The sequence below is a fragment of the Hippopotamus amphibius genome, chromosome X, assembly GCF_030028045.1.
Source record: "Hippopotamus amphibius kiboko isolate mHipAmp2 chromosome X, mHipAmp2.hap2, whole genome shotgun sequence".
NCBI classification, from domain to species: Eukaryota; Metazoa; Chordata; class Mammalia; order Artiodactyla; family Hippopotamidae; genus Hippopotamus; species Hippopotamus amphibius.
This window is the reverse complement of record NC_080203.1, coordinates 35,508,930-35,526,132: the sequence shown is the minus strand read 5'-3', so window position 1 is coordinate 35,526,132 and position 17,203 is coordinate 35,508,930. Positions and strand designations below refer to the sequence as shown.

Genomic DNA, 17,203 nt, shown 5'->3' with positions numbered 1-17,203 from the left:
ATTTCTTCATTATCTCTCATATTGACCAAGTAACATAAGGCTTATTAAAAGAATTCAGTAATTATTTGTTGAAGGATTAAACTTATCACAGACTAAAACATGTAACATTTTTGTTTTGGTCATGTGATACTACTGCCAAATGTATGTTACACTCCCATAATAAGGAAAATGATCAATGTGCACAGAGAACCACTTTTACTTTGAGAAAAGCATGATATATAATCCTATTTATTAGTGATATAAACTTCAAATTATCTATAATTTAACTTAGAACTATGTATTTATTATTAGATAAAAATTAAGTTTTGGGAAACAGAAAAAGTCCACAAAAACAACAAAATTTGCTATTCATAGAGCAGGAGCTTGTTCGCACTGTTCATTTGAGTCAGAAATTCCAATAACCAATTCTAACTAGTATTGAAGATTACTCCAATTCTAATGATTGGCCACTACAAATACAGCAGACCTTAATCACAAATAGGCAATATTACAATATTTACAAAGGTGTACACAATGAAATTTCATTAAAACCCTGCTAACTAGAAATTTGAGATAATTCAGATGGTCTGAGCTTTTAATTTAGCTAAAAGACCATCCTAAGAAATACATTAAGGTAATAAGAAAAGAAAATGGGGGGAAATGCTTTCAGGCATTTTTAGAATCATGTAAATAGCATTTATTTACATAGAAACAGTTAAATGCTAACTGTAAAAATGTGTCAACTCTTCACTGAAACAGATCCAATGAAAGACCTTTTTTGGGCAATTCTTTTAAAACACTATCACATATTGCTACAACTAGCAATGTAGCAAACATTCATGTTTCTTGTAAAGTATCTGGCAAATCACAATTCACACTGATCTACTCTTAATTATTTTGAACTACTGAAATTTTATGGAAATAACTGCCTCATATGTCTATACCACATACATGTAGGAAATCAAGATAAAATAACACATCTACTATACTTAACCAGAGAGTTATATTCTGTCATATTAATGTAAAATAAAATGGATAAAAGCAAAACTAATAATTACAAAGTAAATTTTAAAGCTTAATAAAGTACCTTGAAATATTCTTTTCTAATCTGTTTGCTCCGCCTCCTTTCTTCACTCTGCCATATTATAGGTTGAGATTCTGGCCACTGTTGTTCATCTATTTGATCCTTTTGATTTTCTAAGGGCTGTAATAAGATAATTTCTTTTAACTAAATAAATAAGAACACAATATTAGCCATAGCAGTAATTTAATTTCTTCTTACCTGCCATGTGAGGGGTGATAATGGTGAATTAACTTCATCTGCTGAGACACTAAAAAATTAAAGATGCCTTAATATACTAAAATAGTTAGAATTACCCTTAGGTATACACTATTAACATTATAAAGTTACCTTTTTTTTTTTTACCAGAGATCTAAAGAATTCACCCATGCCTATGCTTTGAACTAATAACATAAAACTTCGACAAAAAACATATTCAAGTTCCAAATAACTTATGCTCCTTAAAAAAAAAATCAAAATAGGTTTATTATTTAATAACACCCTATGTATAGAGCTTCACTAAGAACTTTTTAGAGGCCAAAAGAAATGTACATCTAGACATACAGTCAAAAAACAGGATATTTATTATATTAAAATCATTACCAAAAACTAAAAAAAATAATAATTTCTTTAGATGAGCTATAAGAAACTTCAAGTGGCCTAATATACATATAATTGGGGTTCCAGAAGAATATAGCTAGGTGACAGAAAAGATATTTAAAGATAAATAAAGACTGCAAATTTTCAAATTTCATGAAAACAATAAACCCACAAACTTGAGAAGCTCAATGAACTCCAAGCAAAAGAAATATGAAGAAAGCTACAAGATACATCATAACCAAATTAAAAGCAAATGATAAAAAAAAGCAAATGATAAAGAGAAAATTTAAAAAGCAGCCAGAGAAAAAAGACACATTAGGTTCAGTGAAACAAATACTGACAGAAGAGTTCTCACAGGAAACAACACAATCCAGAAGACAGTAGAAAAACCTCTTTAAGGTACGGAAAGAAAACAAAAATATTAACCTAGAATGTTATACTAGCAAAGATATCTTTCAAAAATGAAGGTGAAAAAAAAACAATGAAGGTAAAATAAAGACTTTTTTTTTTGGCCACATTGCGCAGCTTGCAGGATCTTAGTTTCCCGACCAGGGACTGAACCCAGGGCCACGGCAGTGAAAGCGCCAAGTCCTAACCACTGAACCACTAGGGAACTCCCAAGACTTTTTAAAACATTACAGAAACTGAAAGGATTCAACATCTGCAGATCAGCAGTAAAAGTAATGTTAAAATATCTCTTTTCAGGTAGAAGGAAAATGATATACACGTTAATACAGGGGTATAAAAAGGAATAAAGGGCACTGGAGATGGTAACTAAAGGGGTAAAGATTATTCTGATTATTTAAATCTCTTTAAAGAAACAATTGACCATTTAAAGCCGGAATAATCGCCAGAATAATAACAATGTAATACGTAACATAGAAGTAAAACGTATGGCAACAATACCACAAAGGTCAGGAGGAAAGAAACAGAAGTATACTCTTGTAAGGTTCTTACATGATATATAAAATGCCATAATAGCACTTGAAGGCAGGCTGTGATAAGTTAAATATACTTTAAACCCTAAAACAATCACTAACATAACAACAAGTTATAGCTAAATAAGCCCACAAAGGAGATAAATAGGAATTTTAAAATATAATTCTAAAGACAGGAGAAAAAGAGGAAAGATGGCAACAAAGAATGAATAAGACAAAAATTAAATACATAATAATACAGTAGATTTAAATCCATGAATACCAATAGTTCCAATTAAATATTAACAATCCTAAGACTCCAATTAAAAGTCAGATTGTCAGATTTGATAGAAAAGGAAGATACTACCATATACTAACAAGAAACCCACTTTCTCCATAAGGGCACAAATAGGTTAAAAACAAAAGGAAAAAGAAAGATATATCATGTTAACACTAATCAAAAGAAAGCTGAGGTGACTATATAATATCAGAAAAGTATACTTCAGAGCAAAGAATATAACCAGGAATATTTAAAAAGTCATTTTATAATGACAAAGGTGTAAATTCACCAAAAGGACATTACAATCCTAAACATTTATGCATCTAATAACAGCTTCAGAATACATGAAGGAAAAATGAAAGAACTTGAAAGAGAAAGACAAATCCACAATTAGTGCTGGAGATTTCAAATAGTCTTTCTTCTCTTAGTAACTGATAAAACCAACATTATAGTGCACCCAGGTGGTGGTGGGGTGGTAAAGACAAAAAATGAACAAATGAAGAAGTATATATTGAGAATGCTATATTTACAATGTCAGACAGTATTAAGTTCTGTGGAGAGAAATAAAGCAGGGTATGGGGAAAGAGACAAAGGAGTGGAGGAGGCATGCTCTTTTATATAAGTTATTCAGGGAATCCTTGCTGATGAAGTGAAATTTGAGCAGAAATGTGAAGACAAGGGAGTAAGCCATACGGTTATCTGAGGGGAAATCATTCCAGGCAGAGGCAAAAGCTCTGAAGGGGTGGAAAACCCTTGGGGTATTGGGAGTCAACAAGGAGGCCAGTATAACTAGAGAAGAACTAATCAGCAGGAAGAGCGAAGCAAGAGGAATACAGTAGGGAGCCACATAATGTAGAGGTTCACAAGTCCTTAAAGGACTCTAGTTTTCATTCTGAATGAAATGAGAGGTCATTAGAGAATTCTGAAGAATGACATGATCTGACTTACATTTTTAAAAAAGCAATCTGATTTTTTTTTTTTTTTTGGAAAACAGACTAAAGGAAAGCAAGGGCAGAAAGGAGACCTGTTATCAGGCTGTTATAACTGAAGTAAGAGATTGCTAGGGCTAGGGTGGTAGGTGTGGAGGTGGTAAGACATGATCAGATTCTGGGCATATTTTGAAGGCAGGGTCAAGAAGATTTGCTAAAGGATTAGTTATGGGGCGTGAACAAAAGTTACAAGTTACAAGTTAAGGATGACTCTGAGGTTTTTGAGCTGAGCAACTAGAAGGACGGAGTTGACATTTTCTGAAATGGGGAAAAATGCAAGAAGAGCAAGTTGAGAGGTACAAAGAGAAAGACCAGAGTGTTATTTTGGAAAGTTAAGTTTCATATGCCTATTATACATCCAGGTGGAGGTGCTGAGTAGGTAACAGGTAACACAACTCTACAACACAACTTTGTACATATATACATACACACTTGCACATGCAAATGTTTATGCATATATATAGAAAATTGGCTTAAAGGGGAAAATACCAAAATACTAAGATAACTTGTCATCTCTGGGAAGTAGAATAATAGATGATGTTTATGTATTTTTTTCTTTGTGATAAAATGTTTCAATTTTTTAACAATAAAACTACATTATTCTTATAATCAGAAAAAATCAAAGATTTTTTTGTTTTGTTTTTAAAGAAATTGGGTGATTATTCTGAAAATGAGAAAAGTGGAGGAAATAATTCTGTAAAAAAAAAAAAAAAGGCCAGGATTAAATATCACAGTTTTGAAGTTTGGGTAGTTGGGGCTTTCTCAAGAGAATGTTGAGGTGAGGAAGCTTAAGACAGAAATGAAAGGAACTGAGAAAGTAGGTAATAACAGAAACTTCAAGGACAACAAATATGTAAGAAAAAGAATCAGTGTTCAAAAAGGAAGAGAGTGGGTTAAATCCAGTTAAGTGAAATTTGAGACAGATGAATGTTTCTAGACTTGAGTATGAAAAGTCGTCTTATACCTGAACTGAATTCTAAAAGCCTAAGTGAAAAATGGAAGAAGAAAGGGTAATCCCAGCAGAGATACCAGGATATAGGACACAGAGATGTGAAACCATGTTGGAGTAAAGAAAGGAGTACTATTCTTCCTAGCCTCAAAAGGTGCTAGTGGAAGAGCATATGGGACGAGGCTCTCAAAAGCCAGTGGAGCAAGATCAAGACTATAGGGAGGATGCTTTAACATCTCAAAACGAAGTCTGTACAGTGTCGGCAGTGTTGGCAAAAGTGTGGGGACATGCATTGTCATGAAAGATCACAATGCCCTTGGATAGCAGTCCTCTGCGTCTAATCCAAAATTTAGGCTTCAGCTCTTCAGTAAGCATTTCACTGTAGCAAGCACTGTTGATTGTTGAACCTTTTTCCTGATAATGTTCCAATACTGGCCCTTGAGCATCTTAGAAAACTGTAACTGTCAATTTTCCAGCTGATGGTTGACTTTTGAACTTTTTCTTGGTCGGCAATTGAGGATGTTTCCATTCCATACTCTGCTATTTACTCTTAGGCCCGTAGTGATGAATCCATGTCTCGTCACCAGTAATGATTCTCTTTAAGAAACTTTCACCTTCCTTAGAGTATGGGTCCAAGTTTTGTTTGCAGATATCCAAACGCTTCTGTTCATGCTCTCCCATGAGTTGTTTCAGTACCCATCTCACACAGACTTTTTGAAACCTAAGTCTGTCGTGGATTACTTTGTTTTGAGCTGTTAAAGCAGCTTCCCTATAGTCCTGATCTTGCTCCACTGGACTTTCACCTGTTTGGTCCCCTGAAAGCAGCCCTATGAGGATGAAGATTCACTTCTGAGGAAGAAGTGAAGACAGCGGTGCATCTGTGGCTCGCAGCTCAGCCTAAAACATTTTTTTAATGAGGGAATACGAAAGCTTGTTGACAGATGGACAAAGTGTACTGAAAAGCAAGCAGATAATGTCGAAAAATGATGTATTTGTCTTTTCTAAAAGTTAATTAAAATAAATTCTACAGCCAGAGTACGGATAATTTTTGACTCACCCTCGTACAATCAATGATGAAGAAATACATTTTTCTCGACAATAATAGTAATACAATAAATGTTTGCTAAATGGATAAATGAATCTGCCATCAACACAAAATGCAGGTATGAGCATAAAAAGATCAAATCAGCACTTTTGGATTTGTTTACATCAAAAGTCAATTTAACTTGTGCTATATAACACATTTCTTCAGAAAAAGATTAAAAAAACACACATTTCTTCTTTAAATTCTCTAGTTCTATTAAACTGATATCAATTATTCAATTAAAGCCCACATATAGGAACATTACTGTCAATGGATCAACTCTCATTATAAAATGTTAACTATAAGAACTAAGATATTTTTATACCTCTTTTCACATTCCACAGTTTGTTTTGGCTTGTTTCTTGTGACAGAAGTTGAATGATTAAGAATCCTAGAAGTAAATCAACACATTAATTCCATAATATATTAAAGAGAATAGTATATATACATGATATAAAAGATGTCCATAATAAACTGCATCTGGTCCATGAAGATCTTTGCTACAAAACAATATTTAAATGTTATTTAGATCAGATGCCCATAAGAGCACTGGCTATTATGAAGGAATGAAGCTCACCAACTCTCCCATGCATCTTCTTTTATAGACCTTTTCTCAAGGCTTGGATATCTTCTAGCCATGCTATTTCCCTGTGCATATCTAACTTTTGGCTGAGACAGAAGATAAAGAGATGCAAATTGTTTGTGTACCATCAGAACTGATTTAGCTTTCCCAGCATAGCAAATGATAGGATCATGTTGATGTAATAATCATTTTGCCAAATGCCAAATAATAAATCTTAATTCAAAATGCAAAGCCAGTGCTAAAGTTCAATTCTTTTAAAAAAAAACTCCACAAGTTTATTAAACTTTTAATAACCAAGTGAAACAGTATTCGAAGAAAACCAAAAAAAGAAAAAGAAAAATAATGATAAACTATTGTATGAGAGAACTGTTTGTCCATAATTCTATATAATTCTAAGTATTAACCTCAAAGTCAAAAGTAATGAATTAACTACCTTTCTTTAATATAAGTAACATATTTGAGTTCTTAATATTTATCTATTTACTACAGATATAAATGTTAATTTTCAATTTTAAGCTTAATTTTATGAGTAGAATATCTGCCTTTTATTCAAAATAATATCAGATGTCAACTATCAAAATAATACACAAGAGAAAAGAAATTCCAAATTAAAGCTACATATTGACTACTAAAATACATAATGAAATAACTATAAGTTGGTAATTCCATAAAGATGATTAACATTAAGAAACCAATTTCCATTACCCCAGTTTCCTCACTAGCTTAGATTTAGTAAAGCCTTACCAGGAGGAAGTCACAGTAAAGGGCAAAAGTCAAGTATCACAGGCAAAGCAGTATAGATTTCCATCAAACAATTTTGAGATTACTGACACCTTTATTCTTCTTTGTGTGGGCAGGCACTAAAACTGTACTGAATCCCCAAGCACAGAAGAATTTAGGTAATAAAATATCTAAGACTATTAGGAAAAATACATCATTAAAGAGTGATTTTTAAAAAAGGAAGTAAATCCTAAGAGTTCTCTTCACAAGGAAAAATTTTTTTCTATTTCTTTCGTTCTGTATTTATACAAGATGATGAATGTTCACTAAACTGCTTGTGATAATCATTTCATTGATGCATGTAAGCTCAAATCACTATACTGAACACTTAAACTTATACAATGCTGTATGCCAATCATATCTCAATAAAAATGAAAGAGAAAAAAGTTTCTAATTTAAAAAGGAGATGCAGCAGTGCAAAGTCTCCTGGGGGGGGGGGGGGATGTCAGAATTATTCCCTGGGAACAGGAGGTCAAACTACAATGCCCTTCACTGCAGTAAATTCTGAATTCTCCCCACACCACACTCGCTAGTGTTGTGATTATTAATGTGTATAAGTCATATTGGAGCAGAAACAAAAAAAGCTAAGATCTACTTACTTATAAAATATATTTTATGTACTTGAAAATTCTCCTATGAAAAATTCTGTGTACATTGATATTTAATGTTTTACTCTGTGATACTCAAAGTCAAAATAAATGTCTGTTTCATCTAAATATCTATTCTAGATTGTTAAAACATTTCCCTAATCCAGGTACCAGTACTGAGTTTTAAGTAAAAGACTTACATAATTCTACATAATTCAGCTGCATCAATCTGGCCCCTTAATACTTAAGGCGTCCACAAACTCTAGATACCTTGATGCACGTCCTGCTGCTCTGGTCCTCTGGAAGAGTTTTTCACTGAATGACGCTCTATAACATAAAGGCCTCCGTCTGTATTCACATTTCACGTACATCAACCAAACCAAAAGATGGAAGAAGTAAGATGTTTTGGGAGAGGATAGGGAAGTCATTAGTAAAGCAAGCAGAAAAGAAAGAATGGATAGATTTTAAGGGTTGAGAGAACTACCTAATTAATTACAATAAGCTAGAGATTAACATGACGCTCCTCAAATTAGAGTTCATATGATCAGAAAAAAAAAAAAACACACGAAAAGGCAATGTACATAATTTCTATAATTATAAACCAAAATGATAAACTGCTCAAAATCTGATTTTGCTTTCCACGATCCTTAATTAATTATACTTCAATATAACTTTTCATAATTACTTTTTTAAATTTAGCTATATTACATAGTACCCAGAAGCACGTCTTTGCACAGTAAGTAAAAACTCTCAGGACACACCTAAAAGCAAATAAAATAATTATTAAAAGTAAAGACGTAATAGAAAATACTATAGAATAAGTTAGCAGGAATGAGCATGCAATGGGAATCAGTCAACTGAAGCTATTCATTGCAAAAGCCTGCATATATTATAATTCTTTCTTTAGGATGATAAACAAATTTTAAGAAGCCAGCTAAACGTCTACTTAATCAGCCACATAATAAGATAATCAGTATAAGAACGAGCAGTAGCCACTTCTCTAACACTAACATACATAAGTAGAGTTGGTGGAAATTTGAAGAATTGGCTAAATAACTTACAGAGCAACATTATTTTAAAATAATGATTTTTAAGACAATAGTTTTTTATTTAACTTCCCAAATTACAGTGAAGATAAAATTATGATTTGTGGAACAGCTATTTTAATATAGACAAGGTCATTGATTCGGGGGACTTCAATACATTCAAATACAAGTAGAAATAATCCAATAGTTTGACAAGGGGGATAAAGATTAGCTTTTAAAAAATTTAGCAATAACCTGTCAATACAAAGTAGTTTAATCTATGCATCTCAATTAGACAAAGAAGGGGCAGTCTTCTAAACGACTAGGCTTCAGACTTTGAACACTTATGAGTTACCTACTTGATGGTTTATTTGGTGATCCCTTTCCCCACCCTTTTTGCTTATTAATTCTGTGTTAATATCCTCTCGTTACTTTCCTGGGACAGTTTCATCCACCAAGTACTAGTATAAACCTTCTTAAAGAATCACAGATATTTTTAAAAAATAGTACAAACTAAACAAGTGGCAAAGCTCCTCTAAGAATATCATCACTGAACTCACCATAAGCAGTTTTTAAATTGTCTCTAATTTTGGAGTACATGCAATGGCTTCTTTTAGCTAAGAGTTAACACTGCATTTACCTTCGACTAGTAGCTAGCTAAAGAACAGTTAAATAGTAAGCATACAGTCAAAGTAGGAGTCCTAAGTGGTACTTCCTGATATACAAAGATAATCTTACCCCAGACAAATTACTTTAAATCAAGACTAATAATAAACAAACAAAAAATACTGCAATGATTATGTTAAAACTTAAAAAGAAATGTTACAACTCCTGGTTGACTTGCAATTTTAGATAGCATTTCAGACTCTTCATTAATAAAGTTGGAATCTGAAACAATACAGTGTGAAAGGGAAAATCTACAACCAAAGAAGGCATAAAAACTCAAATCCTCTAAGGAATATATTCTTATAAAAGATTACTTTTGACTTTTTGGACTCACTCAAATGTTAGTATTGTAACAATAAACCAAAAATTTTAATTATCTACATCTAAGGGATATAAGCAATAGCAACATATTTCAGAAGGAAGGATGAGATCATTTAATGGAGAAAATACTAAATTCAGCATACGAAAACTCTGAGATCAGTTTAAGTTCGACCATTAACAGAATTGGCTAGCGATCTAATTTACATTGTCTACAGATTACAAATTTTAAAAGTAAAATGTACTCCTTACTTTGTGACCAGATATAAAATTTTAATGCCTTTGAAAATTAGACATAGTTATTATAACATTAATGTCACTGCACATTAATATTTAATCCAAAAAGTTCTTATATTTGTACGTACTAACATCTGAAAAGGAAGATGAAAAAGAGAGTTCAGAGAGAGACAGAAATTAATTTTGTATAAATCTCAAAAAATAACAGAAATTATATAGAAAGAACATATTAACTAAATTAATGGTTCCTATTAGCTTTAAATTTGTTGATATCATTTTCAAGCAATTAACTAACAGTATTACTGAGTACCTACTATGTACGAGGCAATGCTAGGCACTGTTTTGTACTGATTACAAAACTATCACAAAAACAAGACCTATGAAACATCATTTGATGTTGTATCTAGGCTAGAAAGAATAATCTGTCAGAGGGATAGATGAAAAACTAATACAACAATAGAAGAAAATTGAAAATATAGAAATGTTATATATGGCAATGTTAAAATCTAAAATTATGCACTCAAATGCTATTCTTAACACAGTGAGAGAAATGGATGTTGTTGTGGGTTCTTATGAAATCAATATTCTCTGCCCATAATGATAAATGCAATTTTTTCACCTGCCAGCTAGAGGAGGTAGAAACTCAACTAGTTTTTAAGCTACACAGAGCAAGTGGTGGCTTGCTTCATCAAACCTCTTAAACCAATGGGGAAATCAATACTTTAATTATACTGAAGGGAAAAAAAACACAACCTCATAAGTAGCCAATTTTAAAAAAGGCCCATTAGAAATGAATCATAGGAAAAGATTAGAAGCTAAGCTTCACAGAAAAAGGTGACAAAGTTATGGGAGGAGAAAAATGTCAATTGAGAATGAGGATACATTAGATATGGCAGTGATAAAGATGAGTGATATTTTCTAGTATAGTTTTTAATTCTATAAATGTAGTAGCAGTGCAAAAAAAGATAGTAATTATTTAAAAAAAAAAAGTGGCCCCTAAAACCACACATCTGTCATTGAATAAGTTTTAATAGCAATTATTTTCCAAAGCATCTTTAAGCAAATGCCAGTATACGTTTTTAAGCTTCCCAAAACATGGTCATATGATCCATAAACATTTATTGCTTTGAATAAGTAAATGCTTAGTATTTACCCACGTTAAATGCACCAAAATTATTCTTTTAATTTTCTCAAAATAAAAAAATCTCAGATCTGCTTTATTACTTCAAAACTATAAATGTAGTACTCTCAGTACATGAAGATGGCAATAAAGCCGACCCTCAGCAGCACACAGAAGTTTTCCTGTATTAAAAATGGACTTGCACTGATTTTACACTCATTAACACAACGTCCTCCTCATTGCCAATTAACACACATTTGGAGAAAGCTAAGCCAGAGGGAAAAATGTTCCTTGATCAAGAAACAGACTAAAGTGAACCTGTGACTCTCAAATTGTCACACTGATTTAATCAATGATTATATAATTTAGTTCAATTTTAAGGCGTTTACACATATCCCAAGTAACTCAAAATCTGATAAAAAGCATACTATATACTTGTGACATGTACTTGGAAAAAAGTGCTTGTAACATATTTAATACTATTGTAAGCTAAGATGAATACCAACAACTATTATTTAGCACCAGGAATAAAAAAGAGACACTGAAGCAATAATTAAATATAATGACTAGATGAGTATAAAGTATTCTGTTAATTGTCTATGTAACTTTATATTTCTCTCCTAAGTATTTCCTATTGTCTTTTAGTAGTTAGTCCCTTGAAGTAGATCTTAAGATGGTCCTATTGTTCACTGTTTAGTTGATCATCTTTAAATACTCAGATTTAATGATTATAAAAGTTGCCCATTTAAATTTCATTACTGAAAAAAATACCTGTTCTTCTGCTCTTGCTGCAATAACTGAGCGGCTATTTTCCTCAAATCATTAACTTCCTTCAAACCATCATCCTCTTCCTCAGCAAGTAATTGTTCTTTCCCAAGTCTGAAAGATGACACAAACGTGGTTATCCAAAAAGGAAGGCAGATGATATTTTATGCCAGCTTCCAGACGCAGAAACTATTTTTTTATTTTTAATAGCATGTGAAAGCTAAAACCCTAATGTCCTTGTATTTAAAATGTTAAAATAAGAAATAAAGAATATTTAAGGAATATAAAAATAGGAAATGTGGCATACTGGTTATATTAATATAATTAATGGCTAACAAAGTAAACTGCACTACCATTTTATAATTTCTGAAATGTGTAACGTCCATAGTAATTTAACAACACATATTCTCCATCTTGAGTATACTAAGGACTGCAGAGCTCTATTTGGCCTATCTTTAGAAATAGATAGAAAATGTCATGAAAATCCCTCATTTTACCAAGCCACTCTACTATTATCAGTTTATTCATTTTTTTATAAATTTATTTTTTATTTTACTTATTTATTTATTTATTGGCTGTGTTGGGTCTTCATTGCTGTGCGCGGGATTTCTCTAGTTGCGGTAAGTGGGGGCTACTCTTCGTTGCAGTGCATGGGCTTCTCACTGCGGTGGCTTCTCTTGTTGCGGAGCACGGGCTCTAGGCATGTGGGCTTCGGTAGTTGCAGCACGTGGGCTCAATAGTTGTGGCTCATAGGCTCTAGAGCGCAGGCTCAGTAGTTGTGGTGCACAGGCTTAGTTGCTCCGCGGCATGCGGGATCTTCCTGGACCAGGGCTCGAACCCGTGTCCCCTGCATTGGCAGGTGGACTCCCAACCACTGCGCCACCAGGGAAATCCCAGTTTATTCATTTTGATTTTAAAAATCTCTACATAAAATGTTTAAGTAGTACAAATGCAAAATACATTCAGATAGGACTGGCAATTTGCCAAAAAATACTCATTAAAATATATAATTTTATCATTCAAAGAACAAAGAAATTTTAAAATTGTCCTCCAAACTTTAGTAATTTTATCCCAAAGGTATTTCATTTAAAAAACAGTATCAAGCCTAAGACTCGGTATCTTTACCATATCTTGCATGCCACTGGAAATTCTCAAGTTTAGGCAACTGTCCTCATGAGATAAGGTGAGAAAGTAAGAGAAGAATGAAATATAGAGTACAAGACAAAGCACTGTATCTCCTTATGGGGTACCAGAGATGATTAATTAATGACTGTTAAACAGTTACCAATGAGGTCATTTGGGGGAAGCACAATGTAGAGAAAAGAGAAAAACTTGGGGATCAGAGAGAGCTAGGTTTACACTCGAGGTTCTAGTGGACACTAGGTAAGTGGTTCTAGACAAGAAACTTAAATCTCCAAGCTTCACCTTCCTCATCTGTAAAAATGTGGACAATATCGACCCTGCAGGATTTAGAGAAGATTAAGTAAGAAACATGGGAAAGCATATAACACAGAACCTGGTATATGGTAGGTATTCAACAAATGCTCCTTCCTTCCTGCAGCTATGAAGTAACTTGAAGGAGTGACTGAAAAATGTGGTAGATCAGTTCATATTCCATCATTTCATAAGAAAAATGATACAGAAAAGATCGAAAGTACAATTATTTTAATAAAATAGAGAAGTAAATACCCTTAAAATTACCATAACCAGTATGATGAAATGGAAAGTGTATTAGACCAAAGAGTCAGAATACCTGAGTTCCAGACATTTGAAACCCCAGGTGTCTGTTTCCTTATTGGTCAAATTATGCCAATACCATCTGTTTTCAAGAGTTGTTAAGTAGCTCAAATGAGGCAATGCATGGGAAGGTACACTCTTCTTCAGTAATAATAGGCGACATTATAATTACACTTATGGGGGAAAAAAAACAGTGTATATACTACACTCAACTTATATGTTTACTATAATTTTCAGTTTAATTGAGGAATGCAGACAGATGAAATATTCACAAATTAACTATCTGAACTTAGGTAAATGAACAAAAAAAATCCGTTCAAGTAGAAATATCTAACAAATGTTTCAAGTATTAATAAGTAACATTTCAATTTGAGAATTTATGTGTGCTTACCTTTTTTCATCTCCCAATTCTTCATTTTTCTGAGATTTTTCAGGACCTTTTTCTTTTCCCTTATATAAAAGAAAGTTATCATTTTAAACTGTATGGTTCACTTTTGTGAAATTAAGGAGAACATGTTACTAATATTTGTTCAAAGTTTTCATTACCTTAAGGAAAGCAACAAATGATCCAATATGAGCATCAACTTGTTCAGGGACTGCTACATCATCTGTGTTGGGATCAGTAAAATCATACACCTCCTGGTCTAAGTATAGATTAATATTCATTAGAAAATATGAAAAGTAAACAGTGTGCTCTGACACTGCAGTGCTATATTTTCTCAATAAAAGCACTGGCCAAAGATATACTTTTTAAAGCCCGTTTTTACTAAAATATTCATTTTTAATAAGAGGTGTGTATATGATATAAAAATAGCAGACACTATAGGAATTACCTTTCTGAGGGTCGGGTTTACTTCCTACTGAGTGACTGTCATTTCTTGATGTCTGCTCTCTATTTGATTCTGAGACTTGAGAATGAAGGCTGATTGTGTCATCATCTGATGGCTGAACAGAATAATCAAAAAGTAAAAATGAGGCATTTTAAACGTATGATAAGGATTAAGTTGCTTTAATTTCGCTTATGAACTATAGAACATCTGATTTAAACGTCCAGTTTTCAAACCAAAAATTAATATGAGGTTTACTGTTGTGCTTTTTAAAATATGCAGGTCTTTTTTTATCTGAAGTCATAAAGTTCAATGATGATCATATTTTTAAGCAAAAGAAATCAAGTGTGTGCATATGTCTATCTATTTCAAAACTGTAATAAAATTTTAAAATAAAATAGGTCAGTAATAGAAAAGACTCACTTCCGTTGTGGACAATCGTTTCTCTCCATTATCACTTCCAATTCCAGAGTCAGGGCCATGATTTTTATTTGGATAAAAATCTTCCATACTATGGAAATACAAATTCTAAGGGCAGTTAGGGTATTCTTCTTAAATAGATAATACATAACTGACCTAAAATTTCCCTAGATAACATAGTCTTACACACTTTTGATGTGTAAGATCCTTAAAGACATGAGGAGAAAAAGATCATACAAAACACTTTATTCGTGTCCCTCATGTAATATTTTTCTTTCGTGTGGTCTGTTGTAAAAACTTAACAATAGTTTATTTCTTCTCCTGAGACAGTCAGAAAAGCAGATAGCTCTGCTAGAAAATCATCTTGATAAGGACCTATTTTTCTAATCAGTTTGACAAATTTCACCATAGAATGCTGAAATGTTTTTTAACTTTAATTCATACAGTTTATTCTTCATTACCTCTGAAAATATTTTAGCTTTATAAATAAGGCCCACTTAGTAATTAAGAGAAAAAAGGCAAAAAAAGTCTGCAAAGCATTGCATAAGCAATTGTTTTGGTGTGAGTCTAAAGCTGTCCTTGCAAATTTCTGAATTACAGTATGCCACCCAGGTTGCAAAATATTTTTCACTTTAATTTGCTTATTTACCATACACTGTACACTGACCACTGATTATGTGCCAAGAATTAGGCTAAGTGCTTTAAAGAAAATACCTTATACATTCCTTCTGAGAACTCTAGCAGGTTATTGGTGCTTTCGCATTTTACAGAAGAGGAAAGTGAGGCCAGGAGAGGTTGAAAAAATTGCCCAGTGACGTGCAACTTGCAAATGGCAGTCTAAATTAGTTTCCAAGATTCTTTAACACTAAAGTCCCTGATCTTAATCACTATGCTATATTTCCTCCCCAAATACTGATTTTATACTTTTCAGAAGTATATCCACAAACTTAGGGAAGCAATTACCAACTGTCAAGGCACTATGCTGAACACCTGAGGTGGGATGAGATGAGATGAATTTTTAAACGTTTGGTTTCAAAGGGTTCTCAGCCCGGAGGGGAAGGGAGTATGTTTATATGTTTTGAAGACTATGACAAAGGTAAATATAAAGTGCTGTGAGAAAAAAAAGAGATTAACTAACTCTCCTTGATAAGGTTAGGAAAGGCCTCATCCAAGAAAATGGCATTTGAGATTAATCTTGAAGGATGAAAAGAGGCAACAATTGCTAGCATTTGTTAAGTGTCTACACTGTGCTAGATACAATGCCAGGTGCACCTCATATTTTATTTATAACTCTTACATTATACAATTTATGCATTATTATTTCTTTTTACAAATGAAGATAATAAAGCTTATAAAAGTTAACTTCCCAAAGGGAAAGATTATGACATTTACTGAATATCATTTATTGAACTAGTTGCCAAGCACACATTTAATTCTCACAACAAGCTTATGAAGTGTGTACTGCTAACATTTTAAATAAAGAAACAGGCTCAGAGAGATTAAATAACTTAGGCCACAGAGGAATTAATAGGTTAAACCATGATTAGAACTGAAATCCATCTGACTCCACTGCACAATAATACATCCATGTACTATACTAAAATACATCTGCGTATTTGTAATAGACGACAATGATAATAATGAGCTATTTGTTGAGGAATTATTACAGTAAGACATTGTGTTAAGTACGCTATATACATTGTTTCATTTAATCCCAACAGCATCCGTTTGATTATTTTCCTTTTCACATATAAGAAAGCTGAGAACCAGAGATATTATGACACAAGGACATACAGTTATTAAGGGTCGGAGAAGAGCTTCACAGGCATATTATGTCTGATTCCAAAAGCTGATGATAAGTATAGCTACTGTAACACCTATGTAAAATAGTTTACAAAATAGTCAAGGCACAGAAAGGTATTCTAAGTAGTAAGAACCATATAGCCGAGAACATGAGTGTGAAACTAGAAAGTACACGTGAGAACTTTCTACATAATTCAGTACCAGCTGTAAGAGATAAGCACATCCAAAAGCCAATTCATAAATAAACTCTATTGACCTGCACTGTCCAATACAGTAGCCACTGTATTTGAAATGTAACTAGCCCAAATCGAGACATGCTATAAACGTAAAATACACACTAGATTTCAAAGATTTAAAAGGAAGAAAAAGAATGCAAAATAACTTACTAATTTTTTATATTTAATTATATGTTGAAATGACATTTTACTATATTGGGTTAAGTAACATATGTTAAAATTAATTTCACCTGTTTATTAC

General features: G+C 32.7%; 1 protein-coding gene across 1 annotated transcript in view; it reads right to left on the bottom strand.

The window, feature by feature from the left end:
* LRCH2 (leucine rich repeats and calponin homology domain containing 2) overlaps window positions 1-17,203 on the bottom strand; it is an 82,248-nt gene that overhangs the window by 22,530 nt on the left and 42,515 nt on the right. The window contains exons 7-14 of the mRNA XM_057719274.1: window positions 14,927-15,014; window positions 14,510-14,621; window positions 14,223-14,320; window positions 14,068-14,126; window positions 11,946-12,053; window positions 6,184-6,249; window positions 1,262-1,310; window positions 1,067-1,183 (exon numbers count right to left, since the gene is read on the bottom strand). Of these exons, the coding sequence (XP_057575257.1) occupies window positions 1,067-1,183; window positions 1,262-1,310; window positions 6,184-6,249; window positions 11,946-12,053; window positions 14,068-14,126; window positions 14,223-14,320; window positions 14,510-14,621; window positions 14,927-15,014 (697 nt within the window). The remainder of the gene's footprint in view (window positions 1-1,066; window positions 1,184-1,261; window positions 1,311-6,183; window positions 6,250-11,945; window positions 12,054-14,067; window positions 14,127-14,222; window positions 14,321-14,509; window positions 14,622-14,926; window positions 15,015-17,203) is intronic.